Source organism: Camponotus vicinus, unplaced genomic scaffold, assembly GCF_025532165.1.
Source record: "Camponotus vicinus isolate PSW18456_S1 unplaced genomic scaffold, iyCamVici1.0 SCAF_9, whole genome shotgun sequence".
NCBI lineage: Eukaryota > Metazoa > Arthropoda > Insecta > Hymenoptera > Formicidae > Camponotus > Camponotus vicinus.
This window is the reverse complement of record NW_028141981.1, coordinates 7289675-7306261: the sequence shown is the minus strand read 5'-3', so window position 1 is coordinate 7306261 and position 16587 is coordinate 7289675. Positions and strand designations below refer to the sequence as shown.

Sequence of the window (16587 nt, the reverse complement as noted above, 5' to 3'; positions counted from 1 at the left end):
GAAGATGATGACGATAATTGTCGTTGATTCATTGAAACGTTGAAATCATTGCTATTGGGAGCAGTCCAAAAGATTTAAGATTCGTTCCATTCTATAACAAGACCCTTGGTGTTCAACAGATCGCTTAACTTTCTTTCGCGGATTAATCCCATAAAACCAAAATCCGACATAAAACAATATACATTGAAGTTGCTCTTTATATTTAAACTGTTCTTCTATTTGTCAGATATTAACCGGCTTGAATGATTTCAATCTGGTCTTATTATGATTAAATTGTTATCATCAAATTATCCGCGAATAGAGATATTTTATCTTATATTTAATCGCAATTATTATTTTATTTGATCGTTGGTTTATATCAGAGTTTACCTTTTCATATCGAATTTTCTTCAAAATCAAAATGTAATCCAAATACTTTTCTTTTTATTAATTAAGAGATAAAATTGATAACTATATTGATGACTTTTTTTATCGCGATTTATTTGCATTATGTAATGTTCAATAATTTTTATAATTGAAAGTCAATAATTGATAAATATTATAAAGTTAATCGTCCGATACGAAAATTTTTAATGAATTTTGTGTTATTTCGCATTTCAGATGATGAATTGATAATAAAATAGTGTTTTGATATGATAAAACGTTCGTGTTTATTATTTTTGATACAATCAAAACAGTTGGTAATGTCATCGTTTTTTAATTATCTCCGGGCCGATCAAATCCGAAATTAATTGAAAATTTGCTCATAATTGGTCCGATCTTTGACAATACCTCATCGGTATTTTATGCATTCTATCTAATAATTCGTCTGAAATCTGGCGCCCTTCGGCGCGCGACGCGCGACTGAATCCGATTTGGCGCGCCGCCGGCAGATGGCGCTGGGTAAGCGAGGAGCATTACAGTCGCCGTTCTCGACCGTTCTCGGCAGTATGGCTTCGGCTGCCGGTACGTACGTTAGTAGTATTTTGTGGTGTTGTACGTGTTCGCGGATGAACGTGCTCTGTTTCGTGAGAGAAAAGGACGAAGGTTTGCGGTGAAGGGACGCATCGAGGAGGTCATCCGGGCGGACGAAAGCCCTGATACGCAAAATCCGGATCAGTCATGCGGCGGAATGTCAAGATCGCGTTGCTCCTGTCATGCGCGTGGATGTTCGCCTTTGTTTACTACTATCACACGTCCAGAGATACCAAGGTAAGACGCATAATTCATTGTCAGTTGATCATAAAATACAAAGGCTTTAAATAGAGTCGATTAATGTCGAAAATGATGCTATCGATATAATATTTGTAACATACAAAAAAGACTTTCCATACTTTCTGTAGTGACATGAGATTTATTGTTTGCATCTAGTTGAGGTTATCTGTTATTTGTTTAGTTGTTGCACTCGGTAATTTCCCATAACATTATTACCGAAAATCTTACATTTATTCATAATATACAGAAGGTATGAGAGATTAATTGTCTTTAAAAGTTTTACATCAAGAAACGTGATTGTGATGGAACAATGAAGTAAAGCGATATTCCGAAACATTTTTGAATTTGAATTTTTAAATGGCGCCAAGTTTTAAATGGCGACACGTTATTTCTAACATTTTTGTTTAATAATATGCATACATTTAATAATATACATACATACATTTATGCATATATGCATTATAATATATAATATATATTTTCAAATATATGTATTTTATATTTTTTTACAAGTAATTAGATAAATTCGGCATATTTTAATTTTTCACAAATATTTTGATTGGATGTGCAAAAATAAACAAAACATATGCGCGCTCGAAAATTGATAAATATATACATATACATATATGTATGTCGCAAAAGATACATATTTTTCTATTAAATTTTTGGCTGTAGTTTGGACATGTAATTTTTATTTAAATTCTATATTTATTCTATATTCATGCTTCTGCGATTTGCATTTTCCAGATAATATTAACATGTGTTTAGAGATATAATATGCTGAACAAGCACAGTTGCATTTTACTACGGCTTGTCAGATATGTATTTTTATATATTCATATATATTTTTATATATTCATATTATTCTTACATATTTTTATAAATCACAAAATAATTTTACAGTATTTGTCTAGATTTTTTATATATTATCGAAATAAATTTTTCGAATAAAAAACAGATTTTATATGACATTAATTTCGGATTATTAAATTACTATCACATTATCATGCTGAGCGAGCACGATTGCGTAAATTTGCTGCGGCTGTATTTTAAATAAATTATAATAATTACGTATCATGATCAGTTTTCAGTATTGTATTTTTGCAAAGCATGAAATAATTTCTATAATATTTGTTGAGATTTGTTATATATTATCGTAATAAACTTTTCGAAAGAAAAAGGAAAACAGATTCTATTGACATATTTTAATTCTGAATTATTAAATTATTATTGCATATTATTATCATGCTGAGCGAGCACAATTACGTAAATTCCCTGCGGCTGTATTTTAAATAAATTATAATAATTACGCATCATAGTTAGTTTTCATATATTGTATTTTCTGCAAGAGTTATAAAATAATTTCTATAATTTTAGTTGTCAGATTTTCGATAAATTATCGTAGTAAATCTTTCCTTTAGTAAAGAAAAACAGATTCTCCCTGATATTAATTCGAGATTATTAAATTATTATTGCATCTTATTATTTATTAATAGAAATAGTGTGTTTTCTTTTGAAAAACATTTTAGAAACATTCTGCATGTTTTTTTCATTTATATAAAAATAAGCAGTACTTGTGATTATATTTTAAATCCCATGTGGCATGTTGACCCCATTACGTGATCAACATCCGCATTCCACGAAATAATATTTAATCCGATAATTAAAGTAAGAGGAAAAAAGATTGATTGTCTTACCACATATATCTTTATCTACCATCGTCAAATTAAATCTCAATCTCTGTGAATCTCAATTTTTTGCTCCTCTGAATTCTTTAGAGATTTGATCACATTACATACGATTTGATAAACGAATTAATCCACAAACACAGGCACTAAATCATTAAATCCTTTAAAATTATTATAACCGGCGCAATTTAATATAGATATAATATAATCCTTGATATTAAGTATTATGATTAATTCAATAATAATAATAATGTATTGAAACCGGTATGCGCTAAATCGCGCATGTTTTAATATTATTATATAATTCTCAGCACGTTTTAATACACTAAATTGTGTATTAAAACGTGCTGAGAATTATATAATAATATTAAAACATGCTGAGAGAATTATTATTTAATAATTTGATATTAATAAATTTTTTAATAATTTACTAGCAAACTTAAACAAAATTATGATATAAGTAGCTTAATGAAAATTTTCTATTTTTTTATTTTATTATGAAATTGAATATTTTTATTACATATATTGTAAATATATAATTGTGTTTTATTTGCATAGTAGAAGAAATCAGATTTTGGGGAATCATACATTTATTATACCCCGCGAAGATATAAAAATCTCGAATTTCATTAACTCTCGAATATTTCGCATCCTTCTCGCGTTATCTTATCTCTAATCTCCCTAAAAAAGACATGTTCGGGTTTCCCCACACTTGACACGCAGAGATATAAAAACTAAAACAAAGTATATCGATACTTTTTTCACAACTTTCAGTTATTTACATACCACATATCATCGAAAGTGTGAAATAACATGTTTACTTACATATTTAGCAGCCGTGGACTTTCTTATTGCGTATAATGATGATCTTCAATGATATTTTTTGTTTCAATTCAATTTAAGATTCAATTTAAGACAGCTTGTTTTATATTTACAATTAGACATATTTCTTATTCAGGCTGCTCTTATCTTTTGGCATTTATTCTTATTTGGCGCATCGGCAGGAGCGAAAATAAAAATTATAAAAAAAAAGTGTCAGACAATTTATATTATTAACGCCATTAGAAAACTGAGGATAGAAATAATTATTATATATTTATAATTTTCTATCATTTATTATCGTAACATTTCTATGAATTAAAATTCAATTTTTCTTTAATTTAAGAAAATCATTGTATATTATAGCAAAAATCAATATTATTAATTGCAATTTTATATTGCATTTTTAAAACAATAAGGACTCATAAATAAAAGAATACGTAAAACGTTTCCAAAGTATTTATCCAAAGAAAACATTATTTTAATATAAATAATAATACAATAATAATAAAATAATTATTAATTTAATCCGAAATTAATATCAAATATATAGAGAGAGAATCTTTTCTTTTTTTTACCTGAAAAATTTATTACGACAATTATATCAGAAATCTAAACAAGTATTAAAGTAAAAATTATTTTATGATTTAAAGAAATAGAATATATGCAAAGTGACAAGTTGCAGCAAATCTACGCAAATCGTGCTCTCTTAGCATGATACCTTTAAACATATGTTAAAATCATCTGGGAATGTCCCAGTATAAATATAGAAATACTTTAAAAAATTACATGCAAACTACAGCAAAAAATTTAGTAGAAAAATATGGTACGTTTTATGATATAATTGTATATATATTTATCAATTTTTCGAGTGTACATATTTTTTGTTTGTAAATCCAATCAAAATATTCGTGCAAAATTAAAATATGTCGAATTTGTCCAATATATTTGTTAAATAAAACATATATATATTTGAAAATATTCACATACATTATATACGTATATATACTCTAAATTAGAATCAAGTAAAATCAATGAACAGAAATGTTGCATTATTAAAGTGAGAGTATTAACAACGCGTTTAAAATCGATCGCGACGAAACTTTATTTAAATGCGTAAATCTATGGTATTCGATGTGATTCGAGTGACGTTCGCATGTTACATCGAACTCTAGAAACGAACGAAACCCGAGGTAAATGTAACGTTAAACATAATAAATGCTTAATGTGACGTGAATAATGACAGAGTGCGACGGCCTCTGTCGTGGCACCTGTTCCGATTGACTACTCTCGCGTGATCGCGTGCGACACGTACGTTCGTGCTACCGTAAAATGCGGACGCTTCATCGGACAAACTCGGGCTACCGCGATTTTCTGGCGCAATTTACAGCTCGTCGAATTTTGATAAAAAGATATATATATATATATTTATATGCATGCACGCATGTATGAATTATCGATTCGGTTAAATCGAATTCGGCCGAAATTTCGGTAAATTAATACCACATGCATAATTATATAGTGCCTTTATATTTAATTGCTTCATTATTAAATATGTATACCGTTTATTACAACGGCGTGAAATATTTTCCTTGCACTGCAATATTAATATGCACACGAATGTATCTATTTTTTGGAATATTAGATATATGTTTGTACATTATGATTAGGAGATTGGGAAAGGATGATAATCGCAGTTGTTACATTCATGCAAAATTTGGATCGCAATTTGTCAACTAAAACCAGAAATGTCGTGTGAATAATTAGCAATGTGCCGCGCATATAATGAAATTTATACGCTTTAATTTACAAGCCCCTCTTGTCTGTAACGCGAAATCGCTCGACGCCATCTTAGATTAGATTAGATTAGATTAGAATAGATTAGAGTTACAAATAAGTATGCGGAGTTATGTCTCAATTTGCATCAGCGAGTTACGTAATTATGAGAAGTTGCTCCAAATTACTTAATCCATAAGAGAGAACGCGTTATCGCTTCAGATTTCACGCCCTTCTACGTTTCAAAGATATATACGAACTAATTACGTTGATTTTATGTTTGTACATGGTATTTCAGATTATAATATCGCTCTGAAATTGAAAAGGGAACAAGTGCTATGACATAAGTGACGTATCAAAGATGCACATGCATGCAAATGTCTTTTAGACTAATTCTAAAGGATAATTCCAAATCTATTTTAAATCAATTTTATTAAAGGAGTTGCTTCGGGTGCCAAGTGTGCTCATTAAAATTTGGCACGCATTATGAAAGATTCGACCACTTCTTGACTGTGATATTTTACTTGTACGTCGGCCAAAACGGTCGATCACCTCGAGAATCGAGATTCTCTCGCAAGAGCAACGCGTATTTGTGGCAAAAAATCGCTCTAATATGTAAAATTATTTATCGCGACCAGAACACGATTCAGAGATTGACATGTATGTTCATTTCATCATCTGAATGAACTCCCGCACTTGTATACATGTGCAATTTTCGATAATGTCCCATGTTTTAGAGCTGCAAGTATGAAATAAAGTATAGAATCTGGACATATACGCATTTCTTATTGTCATTTTCTCGGATGCCAGCGAGTATCTGTTTTTTATAGACAAACAAACTTTTAAGTAATTTTGAAAATTTAACTTTTTTAACTCAGAATATCTTTTGAATTATAAACTCATATAAAGCGCGAATATTACAGTAAAGAGAGATTTATTTTACTGTCGTTTGATTTATATATCAAAATAATTTAGCCGTTAAACTTAACCAGCAACGCGAAATCAATTAACCATTTGTAAGGAAGCATATATATATATTTATTCATTTCATTCATGAAGACAACTGTATTCACATTCAAATATAAATATATGTAGTATGCAGATAGTATAATATCCGAGCATTTCGTTGAGTGATATACTTGTGGAGGTAAATGCATTAAATTGTGAATATCAAGCCATTTTATTTTAATGATATTGCAACTTGCAACACATTGATACTTTCAATTCGTTAAATAAACTAAAACCAAGCTACATGCAGTTTTACTTACTTGTCATTTGTATTGTTTCAAATATGTATGCAATATAATGGAAGACGAATGGATTCGAGTTTTGCGATATGTAATATTATGCGCTTGCTTTTCGCCAAATAAATTTTGAATTGTGCATCTTTATGGAAAATCGACGCGGTCCGATCTTTTTTATTATTATATATCAATTTATCTTACAATTAGACGCGAAAAAAGAATAATGAGGGTGAAACGAAAAACGCAGATAATATAAACGAATAATGCAGCGTTTTTTTAAAGTCTATTTGCTGTTAAAGGCCGCGGAAGATCGATCAAGGTATTATAACTCTCATTTAGATTCTCTGTTTTTCCTAAGGGATTGCTCCATATTTTCTTTTATTCCTTTCATTCAACAATACTATTTTACTTACTGAATAATATTACCTCAGAATGTGCATCTCGCCAATTTAATTTTTCTTGCTTAAGTTTTTGTTATTCCCTGAAGCTTTAATGCAATTGTGACTACATTCCTTATATGCTATTGCTTTCAGCGGAAAGATTAATAAGTACGTCAAACTTTGTAGATTTCTATTTGATGATATAATTGAATTTATTATAACAATTTTATTTACGTTCAACAAATCATCTTAGAGCAATTTGTTTGGCTAACTTTATTAAAAAATACTTTATTGAAAAGTAATACTCATATAAGCTTAAATATTATAAGCATTTCTGATTAAAAGTATTTTGTTGATATATTTTTATTTATAACATAATACATATAAGAAAAATCATTCCTTTTACACTGCTGTTTTTTTGTTATTTTAAATGGAAGAATAAAATACAATTTTTTTAATAAATAATTATTAAATGTACAAAAAGAGAATGAGAAAAAACGAATATTTATCTCTTCATCTACCATTGAATAATTGTATTTTCGCAGCAATTAATGTTTCAATGAAATCGAATAGCAAATGCAGTTGAAGTGGGGATTCTCGATGTTTGGTGAACTTGTTGACCTTTTCGCTAAGCGTTATCATTGGAGTAACAGTGCAATGTTGTATTTACACATTAATCTCAGTCTTTGATTAATGGACGATCTAACAAACTTGTTTAAGTAAACGCATCTAGGGTAATATTGCGTCGATGAAATCGTGATTTATAATATTTCACTTGGCATTGTGCATATATACGTAACATGTTAAAAGAAATTCGGAAGGCATTTGTCAATCACCGACCGACTATTGGTTTCGCAAACGACTTTACATCACCGAATTACATTTCCCGAGTGACGGAGACCGCAGATCGTAATCCTCCCACCTCTAACAGCTATTAATCGCCGCTAATCGTTCGTGATTAAACAAATCAATGTAATCGAGTATTCAACACGAATCGATCTCCTCGATTATATCGGATGTCGAATTTTCATTTATACATTTGTCGATTTTATTTCCGTAGCTGTTGAATCATAGACAATAACTAGAGAGAATAAGAGAATAATATTACTTAAATATATAACATTATTCAAGAATATAATAATAATAATGAGCAGTATTTTATATTCATACGATCTCCCGTTGGTTGGCACGAAACTGCGGAATCGCCGAAATCTCGTCGTTTAAAGGGAATATTCTTGAACGCTATAAATTTCGCCGGGGCATTTACCGCGGAAACCGACGACGGTGGAATCCGTGCACTTATCGCGGGGCGCAGGAAAATTCATCGAGCGAAGTCCCTCTCGGATGGGAATATTTTTTCATCAGGCAATAGTTATAAAATCGAGTAGTTTTACGGAGAGCACGATAGAGAAAGAGAGAGAAAGAGATAGAGAGAGGAGAGAAGCATCCGTGTTCGGTGACTGACCTGACTCGTCCCTGTAATCGGCGACGCGACGCGGCGCTTAAACGCGAACGCGCTAATGGGGCGAACTAATCGCGTTAACCTGCAGGAAACGATTCGGTCGTTAAGCACGGCGGCCGCAATCGAAGCGCCGTCGAGTACTGCTTTCGTAGCGGAGTTGATTAAATCATCAGTTGTTTGGAGTATCACGCGTAGTTGCTCGTATGGCGAGCGTCGCAAACTCAAGTAAGGGTAGCGTACCGAAACGCGGCTCGTTTTACACAATCGCGCCGCTGGATTCCGCGCACGTGTGCGTGAGTGTATGTGTGTGTACATTTTAGAATTCAGATTTCGACGCGACGTCCGTTTATTGCCTGACACAGGGAGACGGTTGAACTTCCTCCGATCGTGCATATCTCTTCTTGTCACACGCGCTTAATTTTTCAGACATTTCGATTTTTTGCATTTCATACTAAATATTGTTCTGCGTGAACGTTATGTTATTTTGCTTATCGCGATATGTCAAAGTATAATTTAATTATTTAAAAAACGTACCTTTTGTCTTGAATTTAACATATATTTTAAGTTTCATTTCGCTTGAGATAAAATTGAGGCATTAAAAAAACTAGGCTTCTAGCACAGGTACCATCTAATATTTAAAGGAACGATCGAATCATCATCGTCGTGCTACTTCGACGAAACGCGATATTTCAACGAAATGGCACATTTTCATATAAGTTCCTCATAACGCGGCCCTTTTCTCCCTCTTCTCGATCTTATTATATGCAAATAGTTCCTTTTACTTCACATTGCGAATAAGAATGAAAGCATGGAGCATCGTCGTTTCTTCTATTATTGATCGCGTTGGAAAATTTGAATATAAAATTGCTATTATATTAAAAAATAATTGGACTAACTTTTATTAAAAACATGTGTTACACAAATGAGAGAAGCTCATCCTGATATAGCACACGGCAAACGATATTACCATCGCAATTCTTCTTGATTTGTAAATCGAGAAGATGTATCCCGTACACCTTGCCGTACACGTTCTCACGCTTTGTTCGCGTTGGATGCTACATCCGCCATATTACATTACCACCAACGGGAGACGTTAATGATCGCGATGAGTAAATGTAGAGCAGGCGAGTAATTCGATTTGTGTAATTATCAACATTGCATAATATATTCTGATCTGTCGTGTGTAGAAAGATGTGAGGAAAGTTTAACATAATAGCTTCTCCTCAATTTACGATTTTATCCTACCTTCGTTTAGGAAAATTTAAGGAAAATTTCATCGTGCAAGTTTTAAATTCATGGTTTCATCCTCGGACGTTGCTTTTATGAATTTTATTAATTCTTTGAATAATTAGTTTATTGGTATTATGCACATGTAATAACATGTGTTTCCTTATTTTATCGTATGTGTGCATAATTTTAAATTTTTTCCAATTATACGGAATATATATGTATGTATGTGAGTAGACATATGTATATGTATGCGTGTGTATATGCAAATACATACACGTCAATCATACACACAAAATGTGTTACTCATGTCAGATTAAACAGCAATTGACAAATTTTACCTTAGTTAATCAGGCGAGCTTATTTATCGGTTTTATCATCATTTCGTACATATTTCAGTTAATTGGTATTTATTCTGCTATTTACGATACGAAACAGTAATCTGGTTTTTCAGCCATACTATTTATCGTCCAACAAATTGATATTCAGTAATTGGCTTTCGATATTGGATATCTGCAAGTTATAAACTATATTTCGCTCCATTTATTGAATTGAGAGCAAAACACAAACTTCTATTTTATTCTCGCAAATAAATTTATATTATCTAATCGATAATAACTTTCTATATATTATTATATTAATAAATAAATTTCTAATGGAATATCGAAAATCTCTCTCTCTTTTTCCCTCTTCTTATTTCTCTTTTTCGGAATGTTTAATTTTATAATTAAGACAATAAATTGTTGACTGAATTTAGCGATTTATTTAACAGTCAATTTTTTATAGAGCTATCCTTTCTGTGCAATTAAAATTTTCGAATTTTTTCATAAAAAAGTGCAAGTCAATTCGGAGAAATCTAAAAATCTCGCGAATTAAAATATTGATTCATAAAAATCTTAAAACAGTCATCGTATATATTAAAATTTATAAAGACAAATTATACATATATTACGCATCCTTATCATGTATGTTGTGCATCCTCTACCACAGTAAACAAATAATGCTCGTCGCGTTCTCTCGAAACATAAAAGCACGGTGATTATCAACGTTGCTTTCAGCGGAAGTGTGCCTTATTTACGGGACAAAAATGCGCGTGGCTTGCGTGTAACTCGTGAACACATGTAGCAAACGACATTCGTTATTTCGCGTACACGTACAGATTTCGAGGCTTGCAGTGAGCAAAACGTGTCGGTGAAATGCAATGTCACTTGTATACTGGCGCGACGTAATGCTCAGCGGTGCGAAAATCGACACCACCCGGTTGATTTCCGTCATTGGAAAATTCGAACCGACGTTATAAATGTAATCCGGGGGATTTCGAAAAGATTAAAAATAAATTTATCTCGATGAAAGGAAATTTTTGTAGACGTTTAATTTTTCGAGCAAAAATTCGTAATCACTTTCTGGATTATCATATAACAATAAAAATCTTGAACAAGTGTTTGATCTTTTTTAAAATAAAGACTAATAAAGACTCGAATAAAGAAAAATGAAAAAAAATACGACGTATTTTCCCGATGTAACAATCATTACGGACTTGTTCGATCGGCTCGCAATTCAAAGTTCGCCGGTATTGCGTATGTAAAATTATTCGAATGCAAGTCGTACGATCAATAATGATGGCAAATTTGAGGTATCCCGGTCTCTTCTCAACACGTCCCACCGGTCCCCGCGATTGTGTGTGCGTGTCACGTGTGCGTGCACACAGGTGTCCATAAAATAGGGGTGATCCGTTTTCGAGGACCGGTTTGAAATAAGTGCCATTTTGATGACCCAATTCTCGTGGTGTCCGTATGCGCGCTACCTACTGTCATTGATAGGTATGCACGTGTATCTTACGACACGCACATGCATCTGTATCGCGTCCGTATCGTAATATCGGATATGCGAGATATTCTGTCCAATGGAATGCGATGTCTATGGCCGGAGTCAAGTGAAAAATAAAACGGGACGATAGCAGATCAAATCGTGAAATCCTGAGATTTTCGGAAAATTTTTATGTTATATTATATACATTACATGAAATTTTCATCTCCGGATAACCTTCTTCAATTTTGATAAGAAGAATTTTCCGATACGGAAAATTTTTCCGGAACTGCTTAATAAAATTACTATCAACACAAAAAATATTTTTTACTATTTAATGAAAAGCAAGAAATATCTGTGCCATTATTCATATTCATGAATAACTTGATGCTGAATTATTTTATTCGTGTTTACGATATTTTGCAGATAAATTCGATTCTGACAAATCTATTGCTATTTGTATAATATTATTTAATCGAGCGATAGCATTTGGTTTGATTTAAATTTCCACGTTTATTTAAGTTTCCACGTTTAGCGGACACTCGATTGATCCATCACGGCCGTGTCAACGATAACAGGTTTGGCGTTGATATAACCGGCGCTCTGCGATACTTTAATGAACACGTCCATTATTTAATAGAGTTATTGAACTTGTCAATATACCGTGTTATTAGAAACTGATTCCATCGGTATATTTAGTTTTGATTATTACTTTAATTATTGCTTGTAAATTGCTGTACATGGATCTATATCTACACTATTGGAAATATCAAAAATGTCAGAAAAAGATTCCAAGAGATACGAGATGCCGATGATCTTATTTGCACACGCGAGTAATAAAGTCATCTTTTTGCTCCTTTTTCTATCTACAAATACGACCTAAATCGTTGGCGGACGCGCACGATTAGCATCTCATCGTTAAATTTCGAATCGGAGTCTCTGCTTTTCCAGTCAGTTTGTCATTCTCTTGGTTGAATCCTTCGTCGCCCATCGTCCATCTCCTCTGCATTGCACCTCTGCGCACAAGCAATCTTCCGCATCGCGTTAACGTACCATCGCCGGAGGTTAATCCTAGATATTCTCGCGTGCAGTTCTCTACCTGTCCAAATATTTAGTTAATGTCTATAACCGGCATGCGAGGGATCTTCAGCCTTTGCACGGTCTTCAACACAAATCTGCATATGTATGCGCCGGTCGGTCGATGCATAAGCACGCGTCGTTTGATTCGACTCGATTCGCCTTCTCTCATCAAGTTGGAGTTTCCATGCCGTTCTACAAAGCGATGGCGTACGTATAAAGATACGTGGGTTTGTTCGTACGTCTGTCCGTCCGTTCGTTCGCGACCCTTTTTCACCACGTCGCAAAAGCGCACGGGCTGGCTAAGTAACCGAAAATTGCAGGAACTGTTACTTTATGCGAGATCGTGGACATCAGAAAGTCGAGATTTCTACATACATAAGTAGCGAAGGAAATTTCAAGGGAATCTGATATAAGGGAATTTATAAAATATATTATAATTGCGTTATGAAATATTTTATTATGCATAAATGTAATACAATCTTATGGAATATTCAGTATGTTCAATTGTACGTATATAAATTCGATTTCCATCATTATTTTTCTTATCAATAACAAATCATATTATTTTTCCGATTTTATTCATGTATTTTTTTTATTGTAATTATTTTTTAAATGAATATAACGGAAGAATTATTTTAATTATTTTAATAAGAAAACGATTTCCTCACAATTGTTTTAAACATTGAATTACTATAAAGATACATCACCTGTATTATCCTGATTGTATCCCTTAGGAACAAAAGTATTTTTTTCCTAAAAAGATTTAGTCGAAACTACTTTTGATAAAAATATATTATAATAGTTATATATATATACATATATTAATTTCACAACGCGACATTAAATTATTTTTATTATTTATTTTATTATTTACGTTATATATATATATATATATATATATATATATATATATATATATATATATATATATATATAATATGTGTGCACGGTACATTATGTTATGTACATTTACGCTTATGTTTCTTTGGTATCAAAAGAAACAACACTAATCAAATCTAGAAAAAGAGTATCTTATACATGTTAGTGTATTTAGCTTTTAGTCTGTCAGTTCATCTTTGCCATGACGTGTTCTCGGGAATATGCACTCGGGTCGAAATTACACGCGCGTTGTCCTGTTCAGGAATCGGCATCGTTGCGGAACTGAATTTGCGGCTGTAACGTATGTATATTGTATACGACGCGGGTTAGATGGAGGATTGTCCGGGGGTTCATTAAAGCGGCCAATTTCGATACCCCAAGCACCTAAGCGCACGGGTTCAGTCTATAAATCCGGCTTTGTCAGCAACTAGAAATCGTTAATTTCCGAAATGTCACTCCATCCTTGATGCATTTCGGCGCCATCATGCTTCGCGTTATAAGCCTATAAAGTAGATTATATCGCGATAAACTGTCCGAGCAGCTCTCGCCTTAAGCGATATTATCACTAAATTGTCTTTTATAGCCTTTTGTATTATTGCAGTAAGGAAATATAAATCAAAGAGAGAATATCAATTAATTAATTATTTATTTTAATGGAAAAATATTTAGATATTTTAAAATTTGCAGATATTTAAAAAATATATAAATATTTTAAAATATATATAAATATTCTCGTAAATATTTATAAAATGTATAGATATATTATTTAATGTATTATATATTTTTTACTTTTTTATAATTATATCCATATTATTTTTACATTTATTGAGATTGTCGTATCAAATTTGGAAATGACTCGAAAAAAGATGAATCTTCATTAAGTATATCAAAGTACATAAAAGAAAATTATGTATATGAACGGGATGTATATTTAAAAGAACTGTTTGATCATCGAAAATTACACATTTTCATGATTATGAAAGTGAAATTGCGATTGGTCCGAAAACATTTTAACAACAATCAAAGTCAATAATAATTGTAATCGATTTGCCTTTGAATACATCTGTAAATGATATCATGGAAATGAGAAGAATTCGACGTCTACATCTTCGTGTATTGCCTCTCTTTTCCTTCAAATAAAAATGCCATGGGGGACAAGTAAAGCGAAAGAAAGCGTTGCAAAGTTTATTTGCTTTTCTCATCGAGCAATTAAGGGGTACCGGCAAACTTTATAACGGAAATTTTTTCTCAGTAAACTGTTTTATGCACTTTTTACCGCGTATTTATTTTATGCTTAAATAATTCCTGAATAAAGTTGATTAAATAGTTAGTCCTGTATTTTTCTAAACATAACATTTTTGTTTTTTAAGATGTATGTTAGTCTAGAAACACAATGATTCGAGCCATTAAATGATACAAATGAATGACACTTTTTTATGCCAAATGCTATTCTTATACATTTTGTTGCAGTAGAAATAATCACTGATACACAAAGGAAATTGTATCAAGAAAATATTACTTAACTTTCATTTAAATTACATCTCCGAAAAATTTAAGTGCTTCAAAACGTTTCGTTGTAAAAAATAATTATATGATAATATATAAAAAATTTATAAACCAACAATACATATGAATAGTTCGAAATGATAGTTTCTTACTTGACAAAATCACTATTATTAAATTATAAAAATTAATCCATAAAAAAGGTTTCTTTACAAATTATTATATTTCCAATTAAAAATGTTGTACTTGAAAAAAGTTTGTTTTTGAAAAAAATCCAATATTATTGAAATTGAAAAAAACTATTTCTCATCGCTCGCTGATTCGTTTCGCTTATTCTTCCCTTGCTTCCTTAATATCTCTCTGTCATATCTTTGGTTAGATTTCCCTTAGATAAGTCCGTATCAACGCGAGAAAACGTGAGATAACGACTGATTTTCAAGCGGAAGAAATTTTCGCCGAGAATGAACGTGCCGAGAGCTTTATTAGATCACTAGACAAAGAGGTTGAAGCCGTTTTGGTATTCTTCGTAGAGCTAAGAGAAATCTGGACTAATTAAAGCAAAACGTGCACGCCGACAACGTATGGTTTAATTGTACTTTTCTTCTTTCTGCCAGCTGCCGTATATTTGCTTGCTGGTGCGTAGTCGGCCTCGTATTAATAGCAGAGATTCTTTATAAAATACGTATGAGCACTTGGTTAATTTTACACTTTAACAATTTCGCGATAACAATTGTGATATCTCGCAAAACTTTATTTGCTTTCTTGCGCTTGACGAATAATTGCTATTTTTTACTTGAACCTGGTTGAACCAGCCTATGATTTGATAAAAAGAAAATTGGATTTTAATGCTGCATAATTAATAAAATTATACAACATACAATTAACTGATTTGAATAATTAATTAAGCTGATTAATAATTAATCAAGCTGACTTAAATTTTTTAATCAAGAAATTATATGTATAAATTAATATTTTCAAACACTAATGACATACATTTCTAAATTGACAGAAATTATGTCGTCTTGTTCTCTAACATGAGTTGTAAAAAAAGAATCGTTTGAATTCTAAATATATAAGGAGATCTATTTATGATTTCGCGAATGCAGACCTGTCTCTGTGCCAAGTTTAGCTTTTGAAAAAAAATGCTGCTGCAATGTTGGTGTGTATGTGTAGCGGGCCTGCATTAATTTTCCCTTTCCGAATATTTCCGTGGCTCTCGAAAAGTTTTGAACCTTCGTTAAGTAACTCGTCTGCTCTGCGAACCGTTTCTTTGCTGCTCTTCAGCAATTCTACGTCCTCGCAAATATATTTTTTCCAAGGGGTGTCTCACTGTCGCAATACATGTACATTTTTCCTGGAATTACTTATGCATTACTTCGAATTACTTCGCATTACTTCGAATTACTTCGAATTACTTTGCATTACTTCGAATTACTTCGCATTACGTTGTATTATTTCGCATTTTACCGCGCTTACGTCTGAAGCAGCATCGATAGCATAGGAATGGGGATGAGTGGGGGTCATTTTGG

General features: G+C 31.9%; 1 protein-coding gene across 4 annotated transcripts in view; it reads left to right on the top strand.

Moving 5' to 3' along the window:
- The window catches only part of Pgant2 (polypeptide N-acetylgalactosaminyltransferase 2), a 220540-nt gene that overhangs the window by 25294 nt on the left and 178659 nt on the right, over positions 1-16587 (top strand). For 3 of the 4 annotated variants that reach the window (XM_083109467.1, XM_083109466.1, XM_083109468.1), the window contains exon 1: positions 945-1191. The exons of the other annotated variant lie outside the window; for it this stretch is intronic. In XM_083109467.1, the coding sequence (XP_082965593.1) occupies positions 1102-1191 (90 nt within the window). In that variant the 5' untranslated portion in view covers positions 945-1101. Of the gene's footprint in view, positions 1-944; positions 1192-16587 lie in introns of those variants that run through there. 4 annotated transcript variants of the gene reach the window in all.